The sequence below is a fragment of the Homalodisca vitripennis genome, chromosome 3 (assembly GCF_021130785.1).
Source record: "Homalodisca vitripennis isolate AUS2020 chromosome 3, UT_GWSS_2.1, whole genome shotgun sequence".
In the NCBI taxonomy this organism is placed as follows: Eukaryota; Metazoa; Arthropoda; class Insecta; order Hemiptera; family Cicadellidae; genus Homalodisca; species Homalodisca vitripennis.
The window spans coordinates 166,866,159-166,882,461 of record NC_060209.1 but is presented as its reverse complement, the minus strand read 5'-3'; the positions used below and the strand labels follow the sequence as shown (position 1 = coordinate 166,882,461).

General features: G+C 31.7%; 1 protein-coding gene across 2 annotated transcripts; it reads right to left on the bottom strand.

The window, feature by feature from the left end:
- Window positions 1–2,698: 2,698 nt before the first annotated feature.
- LOC124357761 lies at window positions 2,699–13,945 on the bottom strand. 2 transcript variants are annotated; one of them, XM_046809797.1, is made up of 6 exons: window positions 13,772–13,945; window positions 11,047–11,337; window positions 7,366–7,541; window positions 6,334–6,574; window positions 5,232–5,493; window positions 2,699–4,542 (listed from the first exon to the last, which is right to left on the bottom strand). In XM_046809797.1, exons 1-6 carry the CDS (start codon window positions 13,824–13,826, stop codon window positions 4,293–4,295), a joined length of 1,275 nt encoding a protein of 424 aa, XP_046665753.1. In that variant the 5' UTR covers window positions 13,827–13,945; the 3' UTR covers window positions 2,699–4,292. The 2 variants fall into 2 exon arrangements, with proteins under 2 accessions (XP_046665753.1, XP_046665754.1); XM_046809798.1 differs by having other exon boundaries at window positions 6,334–6,538; window positions 13,772–13,935.
- Between the last annotated feature and the right edge of the window lie 2,358 nt (window positions 13,946–16,303).

Sequence of the window (16,303 nt, the reverse complement as noted above, 5' to 3'; positions counted from 1 at the left end):
GCAAAGCCTGTAACTCGAGGACCTTAAAATTTTCATTTCTGCTTGTCTTTTCATCTGTCTGTCCCAAGAACGGACTGACGAATAGATTTGAAATTTTGTACATAGCTCCATTTCTATATATATATATATATATATATACGCCAAGTACAATGATGCACTCCATGGAATTTGGCTCAGCGTTAGCACACATATTTCCTCGTTGTTATGGGTAACTAGGATTTTAATGAAAAAATAGCAAAAGAAATAAATGTTTAAACAAACTCAATACAATGATATGACATTTTAACATGTAACACAATATTGTACAAGTACAGGCTTTGCAGAACCAAGCAGACAGCTAAAAATGTAAGAAAATGATACATTTAGATGATTTTTATTACAGTTATAAATATCGTTACTTGAGTACGGTAATGAATTTATAAAATGTCAGCCCAATTAAAGAACTGTTTTACATTTTTTTATTATTTAATCAAACTTTAAACTTACTCAATTAACGATAGTAAATTGACTATGGTAATACCTATAATTCAAGTTCTCGGTTAATCAACAGATTTCAAGACGATTAAAACTGCAGCCTTCTGGTTTTTGTTTAAGCTGGTTCTATTGGAATATTCATGAGGAAGTGATAACTTGCCTTATCTGAATAACACGAAAACTTTTCTCGTCAGACGCTTTTTACACAAGTAAAGTTCTAGCTCATTTCTTTATGGATAGTGAATGAAAGTTCAGGATTTAAAATCTATATATTTCTCAGATAATCCTTAGCTAGTTAAAGGTAGTCTTTATGTATAGGCTTCGTGTTAAAAATTAGTATTATTATAACAAAACTTTTGCATTAAAGTTTTTTGATGTAGTAAATAAGTAATAGTAATTATAAAACTTAGGAGAAAGACTTAGTATGGGTCGCCAAAACTCAGTGTAAGAAATAAATTAATTCAGCTAAAAATTATTTTAAAATATAAAAAAAAAACAAAATACAGTATTTCGTCATTTTGGTATAATAATACGGTACTTGAATATACGTTATAAATACATCGCTTTTAATATAACTGAACTAGCAGTAACAATAAACATTATTAATTTAAACATAAACACTTCACTAGCACTTCACAATAAAGAGTAAACAGTACGTGTAAGTAGAGGTAAATGTTAACGTCATAAATCAAGGTGCACACAACTGGCAGAGAAACAAGGAATGGAGGAAGTGTTTAAATGTAAACAATGGAACAGTGAAACAGCTCTGATATGTGACGGCACAGTACCTGTTAAGCAGAAGTGATATAACCGGTGACCTCATAGCGGTTACATGGAACTACTCTTATTGCATTGCGCCTCGTTGTCTCGGGTACTTGGCTGCAATTGAATAGCTTTCTGCAAAAATGTTTCAAGTACTAATTTTTACATTCAATTCAACTCTGTGACCAAGTTTGACTTAACACATTTGCAGTCAAAACTAAAACAGAGAGTTGTGGGCTGGATTATTTCGAACTGATTAACAAACAAAGGCCTTATGACCTAAAATCTTTTATGATTAATACAACCTCATACATTTGTATCGCCGCCGTTTTTTGTTTGATGTAGGCGCATGGTTTGCATGGTGATTCGTGCATCAATCATCCGTGTCTTCCCCCACGTTTTGAGTTTCCAGATGTACAAGTATGATTTTTTAGTACAGTTAAATTGGACCATATATCTCTTTTTATTACATTTTAAAACGTAATTTAAAAAGTATTTCATTAATTTTATTATTTATGACAACATGTTAACTAATGCACTCTCTTTTTAAATATATTGAATTGTATTTTATTACCATTTTGTATTAACGCTACTTGTATATAACTGATTATTTAGAAAAACCACGCATTTATTGTTTTAAAAGGGCACTTTTAAGTAGTTGTATAATCCATTGTATACTTGTACTAAAACAAGGTTACGGAAAGAAACTGTTTCGGTTGACTTGCATATTGAGCTCTTTTATCTCTTCTCCAGCCATAATCGTTTAGTTAGCTTCAATTTGTAACTATACAATCTTTTTAGTAGATATTACAAACAATTAGGACATTTTAAATCGCATAACCTAGTTGTTTTTCTTATTTCCTCAGTTATAATCATAATGTTTTTCTTCTTACGCTGTAATGTACGTAGACATATAAAACCGTACTGATTACGATGCTGTGTGCTGCAAGTCCTAATAATATTGTACTTGGCCAGATAAATATAGTTTCATATAGTTCTTTCTATCTACAAATAACAACCGAGTAAATCAAAATTCGAAATGTATGAATAGGTTTTATCATCGGAATTACATTTAGGTAATCAAAATTGAAAAATGGCTTCGTCTTAATAGTATTAAAATGACTATTTCTAAGCATGGAAATGTTTTATAAAAACAAATATTTTTTATATTTGTCAAAAACAAGGTTTGCTCATATTTTATAACTCTAAAATTAGCCACTCACTAAATATTTTGTTAATAAAATTCTTTATGCTGCTTTCAGCTTGTTTTGGTAGTATTATGTATGTAGTTTACTGTTACAGCCCAAATTTCCTGTTGGGACCCTTCTCTCCTCTGGAACAGCATGTTTCCTCTTGATGTAACCATAAGTTATTATAAGTGTTTTCATCATACACATTACGTTTTAAACAATTCATTTTATTAAAGGAGTTGAAAGAATCTAAATAAATTACAACTAATAAATAAAATCGTATCTGACTCTTTTGCTTTAATAATAAATTAACTTATTTTTTCAAGTTAATATCAAACATTTTACAATGGCAATAATATTTAACTTTCAAGGAAATCTAAATTATGGCTTCATTAGCTCATGTTTAATTTATAATTAATTACAATTATGATTTTATGCCAGCATTAGGACTTCAACTCCAAACGTAACTTATATAATTTTAAAACGATTTTTATAGCACCAAAGAAAGGTGTAGGATTTTGAAATATGGAATAAAAAATGTCATTGGCCCGAAATTTATTTTTTGCTTACATATCTTTATTTTCTATATAAGTCCAGTTTAAAGGAATGTGCTGTAAAAAATATGTCTAAAATTTACAATTTGGAATTGTGATATTGTATGTTTGCTAATAAATATAAAGTATAAATACAATATTACGCAATACTTCTGTGAAGCCTCATGACACTACTAGTCGATGAAACAGTGTAGCGGTTTATGAGGCGGGTGTTCTGGGAGCCATCTTGATTTGAACCGTATTATAAAGACCTAATACACTTTAACACCTTTATTTATGATCGCAGAATGATGGAAGGCGTCTCAATTAGTAATCAATAAATATTCAAATGCGTAAATAAATTTTTCTGCTCATTCCAGAAATTTTAAAACTGTTTTTGTTCTTTATCAGTAAATATTTTAAAAGTTTAACATTTGTAAGAAAAACGAAAAAAATACTCTTTACATAAAAAACAACATGTTGGGTAGTTAAGAAATCTGAGTTAGTGGGGTTCTGTCCATCTTTGTTTCGATGTTTTCAATCATGAGTTGTAACATCGACTTTATCGAGTAATATTAGTTGAAAAGTTTCTCGAAATCTCAAAATACAGTAATTTTTCGGTTAGTTATGGTAATGAATCGGTTGTGGCTACCTAGGTTATTATGTTTTCTATAGAACACTCTTTTAAATTTTTGCTCCAGTTAATACAATCTCAATGTCTCTATGGTAGTTGTGTTGGAAAAGGCTTTCACTCTTATGCTTCGTTCCTTTTGATCCGATTAGCCCCACCACGAACCTTATGTTCTTATTTACTTTTAGAATGTCCTCCAAAATATATGTAAAAAATTACGGCCGAAGTTGCGACGATAAATATACACATAGATAGTTCACATGTATACATTGCAATATGTCAATGCGTTGATCTCTGACATAACAATGTATATCTCGTGTTTTTTTTTTTTTTTTTTTTTTTTTTTTTTTTTTTTTTGTAGCACATGAATTGTTTTGGAGTGCGTTTTTCAAATACATTAAGCATTCGTTCAAGTATTACTGTTTTTGAACTCTTAAAATTTTTTGGTTTCTCGTCGTTTCTTAGTCCCATTAAATTTGGTTTATAAAATTAAATTGTATAGAAACGAAGTTTTACACAATCTCAGCAGACAAAACAGTTGGAAAAAAATCAAAAGATTGTTTATAGAACCTATCAGTTCAGTATTGCCTTCTAGAACTATTTCGAAACTCAGCATTACCTGAGTAGGTATATAGCGTAATAATTGATGATCATGTTCTTCCTTTTTTGAGCGTAAACGTGAACATTACCGACAACAGTTCATCATGAACCACAATTGGTGCCGCGAGCCCGCCACAGGTTCCAGTCCAGGGCAGCCCTCACCACTCCCGAGCTCCTCAGGAAGTCCACACTGACGATGTTGCAGAGAGCGCCCCAGTCACCGCGGAACCACTCGGTCACGTTGCGGTTGACGTTGTGGGCTATCTGGCGCAGACTGCCCAGCCTGCCAGTGATCACGTCCACAGCAGCTGGTGTGAGCTCTGCCATGGCTGCCCAAGGGTAAGGGTACGGCCTGGAGAAACGAAACCGAATGATAAAATAGTAGGCTATACAAAAACTGATAATAAAATTTGCTAGTAATTTTAATTACTGCTCACAAAGCTTAATCGATATTTCCCATGCCGTGGTTGGTGACGTTCAGTTTTCATTGTATATAATAACAGTGTATGGTTCATACGGCCCTCTTATATTTATCATTTTTTTATACTAACCGTAGACCTTCCACGATACCAGATTGTTTTATTTAAATTGAAAAATCTAAAATCTATTAGCTAAAGTCTGTAGATTATATGGAAAAATACCAAATTAAAAAACATAATATTACTTTAAATATGGCTGAAATTATTTTAGTTATTTGTTAGCCAAAAGTGAGCGATAAAACTTGTGATAATGTTATAATTAGATAATAGTTTTTTTAACATAGCGTGATGAACAAAAAACTAAAAAAAATAAAATCACATTAATCAGTAAACATTGCCTGTTAATAACTCCAACTAGTTAATCGTGTATGGCAGTGACAGAGCGCACATTGCCCCACTTCTGTGCATTCCTAGGCCAAACTTACTGACTCACGAAAGGGCCTTCGTAGTTAATTACATCTCAGATTAGCGCGATTCTGCTGCCAGTATGCCACAGGCTAGACAGAGGTGCTCCCCACCCCAGGAATGGGGATATGAAGTAGTTTCATTTAATAAACGTTACCTGTTAACAACTCCAGCTAGGTACTCGTGTAGAGCAATGACAGAGCGTACATCGCCCCACTTCTGTATAATCCTAGGCCAGACGTACTGGCCCATCAAAGGGCCTTGGTAGTTGTAGCTAAGCACGATTCTGCGCCCAGATTGCCACAGGCTAGACAGTGGTGCTCCCCACCCCAGGGAGGGTGATATCAAGTAGCCACTCATCACATCTTCCACGTATTTTACAAGAGCCTGGTGAACCAGCCATGAGTCGCTCTGGAACCCTGCATTAGACAATAAGTCAATACCATCTGGATTTATGAAACAACCGATTTTAAAATAAAATAAAAGCTGTTTTGTAAAGTTACCTCTAGAGCTAGGTTGGATAAATTATTTTATTAAATTTTTGTACAAATTGTAATTTCAACTGTTTTATTTGATCAAATTTAATATTATTGGGTATAAGAAGAGTTTTTAATTCCATTTTCATTTATTAGTTCAATTAACTGAGACCATTAAGTCAACCTGTTGTACCGACCTTTAGGTTGGCCTGTTTAGCTAAGAAGAACATTATAAGAAATAAATTTATTCATAAAATCAAAATCAATTGAAACAGCTAAGTACACTTCAGCCAATAAAGATCGAACACATACTATAACTAAAGATCAATAACAAAAACGTAGGGTTGAATACGTGTACTGTACCCATTTCCTACCAACATCTTTTTTAGATGTACCACATTCTGTGGATTGTGTCGATATTGTTCTTCCTATGTATTACATTATTTTTAAAGCTCATTTTGTGTAGTCAGCTTATATTTTGAAGTCACGGCAATATTCATGACATAATCTTTTGTGATTGTTGACACTGTTGTGTGAAACTAGCTCGGTTGCCAAATACTTTACTTAGACGAGTCAATCGACAAATATTTATTTGTGTTTGCTTGCTTATATATTGCTGTCTTTGAAACCTGTACAAAATGATAGATTTCAATCCTTGTTTTATTCTCTTAATACTTAAAACCATGTAAAATTCCGATTTTCTGTTTACTTGATAATATGTTATATTTTGTCCCAATAAGTATGGAGTACCAATACTAATTATTTTAATAAGTATTCTCCTACCTACAGGAAAATGATGAAAGTCCAGGACGACTATTTCCTCCGTCATATTGGCGAATAGCTTTACATCGTCCAAGACTTGGACGAGCGGCCGCAGACGCACAACACCATGATTGGCCCACCATATCTCAGGTGTTGATGGGTAGTAACCTATCCTCAAATCTAGAACTCGAGCCCCGTAGATCAGCTGGTTGAGAACTCTCTCGTCCTGCACACAGTGACAAAGTCTGCTGATTCCTCGGTCCTTCAGGGATATCGCATTATATAAAAACACAACCTAGTATTTTACTAAATTTCTTGAGGCATTTTCCCTTACAAAGTTGACGATCATCAATCGTGCTATTTTTTGTGGTATCGAAATAAAAAAATGCTAAATTAAAGATTTTTTATAAATTAGTTTTGTTAACTATGACACACTTAAAAATATTTCAATTCGTATTTGAAATTACCTTGGTAAACTTTATAAACGAGAACTAATGCAGCTGATTATATCGATTCATGTCAATTTACTTAATGAGAAACTTGCTGTGTTATTATAAAATGCAAATTGGCATTACTGTATAATTATATCCAAGGCTATAATATTTGTTTGAACATGAATACCCTATAGTACTAACGGATATAAATAACAAATTAAATTTACTTTGTCGACTAGTTTGTTAAGAAAAGACAAAGTAGATTACTTATACTTTGGTAACAGGTTCCAGTACAATTAAACAGGAGATATTCTTATTTGAACACTTAACTTAATAATATAGTTACTGTTAAGAACTAATTTTGACATATAGTCAGTTTATCACCTCGCATACAATTTAAAATTGAAGGATATCGAAATCAAATTAATTTGATCATTTTCATGTTTCGGGGTGTCCAATATTTCGTGTCTGAAAGAGAAAAAAAATAATTTTGTTTTTAATAGCATTAAACGAGTTTTAACTATGACATGCATTTAGTTTTTAATTGAGATTATAATGTGCAGATATATCAAATGTCAAACTTGTGTGAAGCTCTTTAGATAAACAAATATGTTTTTACCTGATTGAAAATGTATTTCTGTACAAATGTCTCGCGGAAAGGCTGATGGTTCTCTAGATAAGCTGCGCTGTTGTGAGTCCCAGGTAGAAACATGTTTCTGAGAGACATATTCTGGATAACTTCACGTTGGCGTTCCATCCATCGCGGTGCTGTCCCCAGGCAAGACGATGCTACAGCTGTACCAACGAGTATTATAGCAAATAGCAGTTTGCAAAAAATAAAAATAAAGACAATAAGCTGGGTATTAACGAAACCTATCACTCAAGGAGCTGGGAGAACTTCATTTCTATCTGTTTACCTGTCTGTTTGCAGAGTATTTTTAAAACGAACTGACCTTTGAACTTCAAATTGTTCATGGAGATTAATTGCTAAGTAGGCAATACAATAATGTATTAGTGAATTAGCGAATATTTTAAAATTTATCTTATGAGTAATCATCGTAGTACCGATAAAATCACAAAATAAATAAATCTGCATTTATTTTCAATAGAAAGTGTAAAATTGAGCGCAGTATCGATATCTAGATTTTAATACCTAATACACATTTGAATATACTTCGTTTAACTATCACAACTATTAGTTTTTGAAACGAAAATAATATTTTCTATTGCTCTTAATAGGTATATGAACGATTGTAACTTAATTTTAAGTTAGAAGATAGATAAATAATTGGTATCCTTAAAAATAGGTTTGTTTTATGGACGAGAGTTAATAGACTAGAATACTTACGAGCCACACATAGCCTGTTTAACCCACAATGACCTCGTACATTGATATAACAGTGTTAAAAATAATTGGGGTTAAGAAATAATAAAATTGCCATACAAATATAAGCCACAGTAATATAATCCAATATCACGGATCAGTGTCCGATAGCGGTTTAGTCACACCGCGGGAGGTCAGTCAGCTGATTTTAATGGATTCAAGGTCATTTCAAGTATTACCATTTTAACAACCAACTCAGTTTCATGAACTAAACACGTATATATATATATATATATATATAAATACGTCTCATTGATTAGTGTAGCGATGAACAGGTTAATAAGTGGTACAACGTTAAAACGACCTTGGGCTAAAATTGGTATTTGTTCATGCATTACACGAGAGAATAAAAATACTATATTGGAAATGGAGATCATTGACATTAGATATTTATTTATTTATTTATTTATTTATTTATTTATTGTATCAACGGTTACACCATTTCCATTCAATAACAAATTATAGACTCAAGAATACTTGACTACTACTTATTAATTATATTATATCAATGAGAATTTACCAAGATAGTCTAAAATAAGTGACAGATACATTGATAAGAATATCAAAAACGACTAAAATCCAGATCATTGACATTAGATATTAATATTAAAACCGTATTATAGGCTACGGAAATAACAATTACTACAACATACTATCATATTCTTAACAAATGCTGCAGTTCGGGTGTTTGAAAGGGAAGAAACATGAGAAGTACTTTTCATCTTTGCAAAAATGTAAGTATTAAAACATTTCTAAATATTTAGCTGTGCATTAGCCATTGTGTAATTAAGTTGTATGTTACGTAGAATCTAATCTCAATTCAAAATATGTTTAAAAATATATAATACATGTATAAAGCTAATAAAAGTGTAAGGCAAAAAATAAATATTTTAAAGGATGTACCATATAATTTTATATTACACTATCTTGTAATATTCCTTAATAAGTAATACCATATTAAGTTTGTTAGGATTGATCTAACCAAAACTTGACGTAATTATTTAAGTGAATGTATTTGAAGGGAATCATACAAAATTAGATTAAGACTACTTTAAAGAACAAAACATTCAGAAATACGGAAGATGCAATAGTTCATAAAACACAAACTAGCTATAATTTAACATACTTGTCCATGTTTCCATCATCTTATTGATATTAAGATAAACTTTGAATTTCCTAAAAAACACACACACTAAAAGATATGAATATGGGAGGAATATACTTACGTTTCCTGCATGGAAATTTCACCCTAAAATGGTTTTAGTCGTCATTCAGCGTTGTCACAGTCTACTATAGTTTACGGCGTTATCAGTGAAACTATCCAAGCTGAACTTCTTATCGGTATAGAAGGTCTTGGGAGTACACGTAGTTCAAGGCTCCAAAATTGTTAGTTGCTGATTCCCTACTTCTGCCACTCTTATACTTCGTAGACGTATTGTTTTATCTTTTCTTAGTGGGTTAAATAATTGTAATTTTCTTTCATGATTTATTTTGTATATTTAGTATGTACTACACCTCTGTGTTTACTTGATAAGGGGAAATATTTACATTCCTTAAGAATAAAATACTTATTGTATAATGTTCTAGGAAATTTTTAAAATTATATGAAGCAGTCATGTTTCAATATCAAATAAGAGTGAATAATGAAACTAAATTTTGTTTAAGTGATTGCTCTTTATTGTATAATGTTCTAAGAAATGTTTCAAAATATATGAAGCAGTCATGTTTCAATATCAAAAAAGAGTTAATAAAAAAACTAAATTAGTTAAAATCATTGGTTTTTATTGTATGTTCTAAGAAATGTTTCAAAATGTAAATAGCATTCATGTTTCAGTATGAAATTAGAGTTAATCATTAAACTAAATTTAGTTAAGGTTATTGCTATCTTAAATAATAATAAACTGTTAATAACAGAAAAATAGAACATAAATATCCTCTATATTTCGTCTTAACAAGACATTTTCATAAATATATATAATTATTGCAGGTGTAGCTAAGGAGTATAATTTACACAAGGCAAGAGTAAACATTACCCCAAAACACAAGAAGCGATACAAAGCACTTAGCCTGAGTTTCATTAGATAGCTCGTTCACGTTCATTGGTAGATTTCTCTTTTAACTATAATTTAATTTACAAACAATAAATTGGTAGCATTATATACAGGTCTTCATGTTATGTTCATAAACACAGTAATTAACAACCCTCCGAATGTTGTAAGAATATGTTCTTTAGGTCCAGACAAACAAATAATGTAATGTAGACATGGATAAGAAATTAGTATTTTACATTTTGTCTGTTTGTTAGTTTTTGTTTAAAAACAAAAACATCAAGTAAAATAATGTCTCTTTTTGACATTTAAGACAACGATTATAGTTGTGTAATATAATAACAAACCTCGCTCAAGAAATAATGTATATGTAAGTTTTTATTGTTATTATATATTAATTTACATCGTTTTTATGTTTATTACAACATAATTAATCGTAACTTTAATTATTCTTCATAAATTGACATAATCTTATGAGGTTTTGACAGCCGTATTTTCGCCTCTTTAGTAAAGGCATTTCTCAGTTCATTTCATTACTTGCTACATTATCAAAGTTTAAAACTTCAACTAACCGACATCACCAATCGAGATATCATAATTTAATATTTAATTTGCTCTTGATTTGAGATCACGGGATAAATAGTTGTTCCAATAACTTTTAATCTTTTCTTGTTTCTGAAAAAAATATATAAAAACATACATACTGACAGACGGAAAACCAAGAATTTACAAACGATATTTATATTTCATTTTAGTTGATTTTAACTTAGAAAAAAATCCAAATTATTACCGCGGAGTATATGAACACCCTGTTTATTTATTTCATATATCTCAACAAAACTGATAATCAATTACGAATATAACATACCTTGGGAGCTGTTGGCTCGCCTGAGAGATACCCAGTATCCCAGACATTGCTCCGTGAAGGCGAGGGTGTCCCAGGCACTGCGGTTCTCCTGGAGGCCGGTGTCGACCCAGCCACTAGGAGAGGTCACTGGGACTGTCACCAGTGGCTCTGAACTGCCAGTGGAGTAGAGAGCCACATAGTCCCCAGGCTGGACAGTCTCTGTCCTCCAGGACACTATGAGAGGACGGATACTCGTGGCGTTCACCAGAGGCGACACTGTCACTTCCACAAGTGTCCGGTGACACGACCAGCCTTGCATAACAAGTAACGGGATTTCAGTCGAAACTCCTTTGTTACACAAATTAGTCTGTTTATTTTTAGTTTATTTGCACGTTACGTACTTGTACCAGGTAGTGAAATACTGTATTATATCTTAACTCTAAGAAACTGTAGAAAATATTAACTGCTTAGGTATCCATCACCTTCTTTATTTAATACAAAATTTGTATTTAACAGCACTACAAAACATGAGTTAAGATTTTAATTTGCACGTTAATAAGAAATATTCATCAGTTTTAAAGTAGTATAGGCTCTAAGTAGTTTTCAAGAAAATAATATACCAATGCTTCAAAATTACTAAACGGATTCTACACATTACAATTTTCAACGTATTTAAAAAAATAACCAAATACTGTTCAGGTAGCGTTAACGAGGGTACTGTATATTATTATTGCATTTAGTGAACGTTTAAACGATATATGTATTATTATACAATACCACTCTCTTAACATGTATATGACAGATGGAAAGACCTATTATCAGATAATTAGTTACACAAACAAACTTACTTTATCATACAGTGTTAAAAGATAATTAGACAACAGAGTGCTTTTCAGCTTTAAATTATAAAAACTAAGGACTATAATTATAGTCACACTGTATAACACATTATTATAACAGACAATTATAACACGCTGTAATTGTTTGAGTTTTGTTGAACTCTAAGAAAATTCCAGTATTACTAGCTTTGAATGTCTGAAATAGTGTGTTATAATGCCATATCTATCCGATTCATACTTTAATAATTTGTGGATTATAATCTTTATTTATTGGATACCAGGTCTGATACGACCAGGAAGATTATTCCAAATTCGGGAAGAAGATACTGTGAAAGAGGTATTAAAAACGGAATTTCTATAAATGAGGATCGATAGTAAAAAAAACACTGAGTATTATAATAGTTGATGGAAAAAAAAAAAAAAACATTCTGATAGATACAATAGTGAACCAATAAGCATGAACGAATGCAACACTGTTAATTAATTTGTAAAACAGACGAATCTCATTCAATTTAAGCAATAACAGTTGTTTAATAAAGGTGTAAGAAAACCTCAGCATCCTGAGCACGCTGTAATCTATCCGAGAGCGCAACCACCATGTCACTTACAAGAACTCTTAAATAGTTGACTTTATAAAAAGCTAATTTTACTACCATCACCTTCATGTTCAATGGCTGAAAATGAAATAATTTTTTGTGACTGAATGTTACCAAACACTCCATTATAGGTTTCAGTTGTGTGGTCAGACCAGGGAAGTTTTCTGCCAGCGTGAGTGCTATCCGGTTCACGTTGTTACTATACGGTTAAGATTGGTTTTAAGTCGAAATCTAAGGTAATTAGTTAAGTCAATGGTTCCTACGAATCTAAAGTTCCCAAATTGCTTGAGTTTTGTTTTCGTTGAGTTTCATTCAATGTCCATGTTAGTCCATGTGGTTCAGGGGACAATGGTGTCGATGCCATTGTTCATGACAGCGACATGAAACAATAAAACCAGTGACATTTAAATGTTTGTATACCTACAGGTCGTCGGCTTATAAGAAAATAACGTAATAAGAAAATAAGGTACTGTTTCAGGCAACTTACAGTGTTAATAGCTCTGATATCTGAAGGGGTTTTATGGGTTTCAGAAATGGGTGCACTACATCTAATTTCTTGGCCAGTGGAAATATTGAGGAATAAAAAGTTATTTAATTAATATATTTGCGATTATTGAAATTATATCAGGAAGTGTAAGTTAATAACATTTATTATAATTTCCGTATTAACTTAGTATGAAACATTCGAAAAACTACGTAGATTAATATAGTATCTATATTTTATTGTAATTTTAAAAGGTAAAAAGCAAAAAAAATATCACAGTACACTGATTCTGATACTATTAATATCTGCTGCATTGACAAAGCAGTTGAGCACAAAAATGGAATAAATTTTAATATGTTTCGAAGTGATTTGTTTTCGTTACAAGAAATAATTTAATAATGATTTCTTTTCAACGTAACCATTATTAAAATACAAGAATGTAAAATAATGTACGATAGTAACTGAGTATAAGATAATAAGGGAGTATATATAAAACATTCAATAAAAATAGTACTTTATTGAAACCAAATTTCATTTCTTTAGGACCGTTCTATTAAGAACTATCGCATATACGTATGGATAGACAAGGACACGATTTTAAGGAAGAAATATCGTGGTTCATTATTAATAAATCAAGTATGTGCCAATACCATAAAACTTTTAAAAATTACAGGAAATGATCTTACTTTGTATTTAAAATATATACTCCAGTTATTAAATTTCAATATTAAATTATGACTGAATTTTAAGAAATCATACAATGTTAAAGATTAAAATTATTCAATTGATTTATAAATTTATGAGAAAAGTTTTGAACATCTACTTACGAGTTTCAGCTTGAAGAATCTGAAGGAGAGAAAGTAGCACGGTCAACACAAACATGACCGCATCTACTACGTATCACATGTGACTGAACTGTGTACAGTCGCAGCCTTGTCACTACTGAACAGTGAACAGCTGATCACATGTCTGGGTCGACTCTCTCCCACTCTCACCACACTACTCGTACTCGCGACCTTAGCAGCAAAGATGTGATAAAATCACATGATCCGCTATGTTTTCAACTTGCTAGTTTCAACCTAGCAACCAAGTCCAAGCAACGCACATTATAGAATAAAACAGCTGTATGTATTGATAACAAGGAGTAGTTCCTACAAGTATGTTTACTCACATTTAATTTATAACGACACCACACAACCTTGAAAGCTTTATGTTGTTGGGTATCTATGTTGGGTATCTGTTGGTATCTATTCATAGATGTTTATGTTAATTTAGTACTTCAACCGATGTGCTTAGCATAACTCTATCTTTATGTACAAAATTGAGTATAGCACATATACTGTCAATATTAAACCTGTCATTAGACTATTTTTAAGCAATTTTTAGTACGTAATTATAAATCGTAAAATACACTATATATATATATATATATATATATATATATATATATATATATATATATATATATATAAAATTAATTACCAAATGATATATTCTTTAGTAGTTATATTTTTTAAGTTGAACCTTGACATTTTTTTAAAGTTTTAAACATTGTTTTGATTATATACTTACACTTAGTGTATTAAAATCCTCCAAATAAATTATAGCGGTGCTATTTTACATGCCTAAATGGTTTTGCAGCTGATTTGTGATCTAAATAAACAAAAACGTGTTATTACTAATTTTATTTACACAATTAAACCATTATTAGGCATATTTATAATCTATATATAGCATCACCTATCTTTTTATCATCACAATTATTGTGTCAGTAGTTCTTAATATATCTTTTCAAAATTTGGTATTATCTCTAAAACAAGTTCAGCTAAACAAACCAAATTTAGCACAAAGGTTTGAATAGATAAGAGTTAAGTGGCGACTGTTCATCTTTTAAAGCCAAATAGTAAAAACCCGGTATAATTATAAAACATTTATTATGTATCAGATATTATGTGAATAATTCCATAAAAATTCCAACGGTACTTGTTTCAACGAAATCCGTCACCGCATAGGTCAGCATGACCACTTTAAAGCTGATACCTTTCAATTGTCACATGTTTGAAGCTCGCGACTTGTGCAGGCGTATCTTAGAAGTGGTCGTGCTCACTTATGATTTTCAGATTTAGTTGAAACAATACCGCTCGAATTATAAACAATTCAGAATAGTTAGTATCTTGTAAGATTTGTATAACCTATGTAAAACAGCTTGTGCCTATTAAAGGGCAAAATTTTTGCTACTCCAGGCTTGCGTAAGCGTACTTTTAAAGTGGTCGTGCTCACTTATGAATTGATGGATTTCGTTGAAACAAGTACCGTTGAAGTTGTAATTATATTATTCAAATAACTCGTGTCTAATAAATATTTGGTATGTATACTGGTTCTATTGTTATTTGACTTTAAAAATGTAAAAAAACGCAATTGTTTATGGTAAACATTATCTATTCAAATCTATTTGGCAAATTTTTTTCTGTAGCTTAACTAGTTTTCCATAACAAATTTTTTATACTATATCTGAATAAAAATATATGTCCTATATATACATCCTATGTGTGTGTGTGTGTGTGTGTGTGTGTGTGTGTGTGTGTGTGTGTGTGTGTGTGTGTGTGTGTGTGCGCGCGCGCGCGTGTGTGTGTGTGTGTGTGTTTAAAATCATTGCAAGAATTAAGTAGTCTCGCAAACCTGCTCTGCTCTTGGCGGATCTCTTCAGACGGAGGAGGACTCCATTCTAGGAGTAAAGTCTGTGATAGTCTCAGATTTCTCACCGTGTAACAAACTGTAGGTTACATTGAGCGACACGGAGTATTCACATTGTATCAACGATTCCCATCATATCTGTGTTACATTAAAACTACTTACATTGGTTAATTTACTTTAGGAAATTTAATCTAGTCGTCATAATTCCAATTTTATACAAGTTAACTTTTATAATTGATAATGCATCATTCCCATTTAGCTTATTCTATTTGTATCAACCCGTGTATTTTCTACACCTGAAGGGATATTTGTATTTCCATCAAACCACACTATCAATTCCTAATCCAATTGCTCCATCCCCGATATACACAAAGGAGCCCGGAGGTGTATATACCTTAATACTTACATGTAGTTCAAATACACTGTATTAATCTATGGATTACATACTGTATTTTATTATTTCACTGGATAATCAATAGATATCCACCACAACTGTACAACTGTCTACAGTGCACTCTATCTCTCTGTGCCGTAACCAATCCGTGCCGGTGCGCCGCACCGGGCCGACGGAAGTAACACAGTCGACTGCATTTATGGGCCACGTCCGGAGACTGTCCAACTAGGCTTACTAACTACCTGTTGATATCATTGAACACATACTGAAA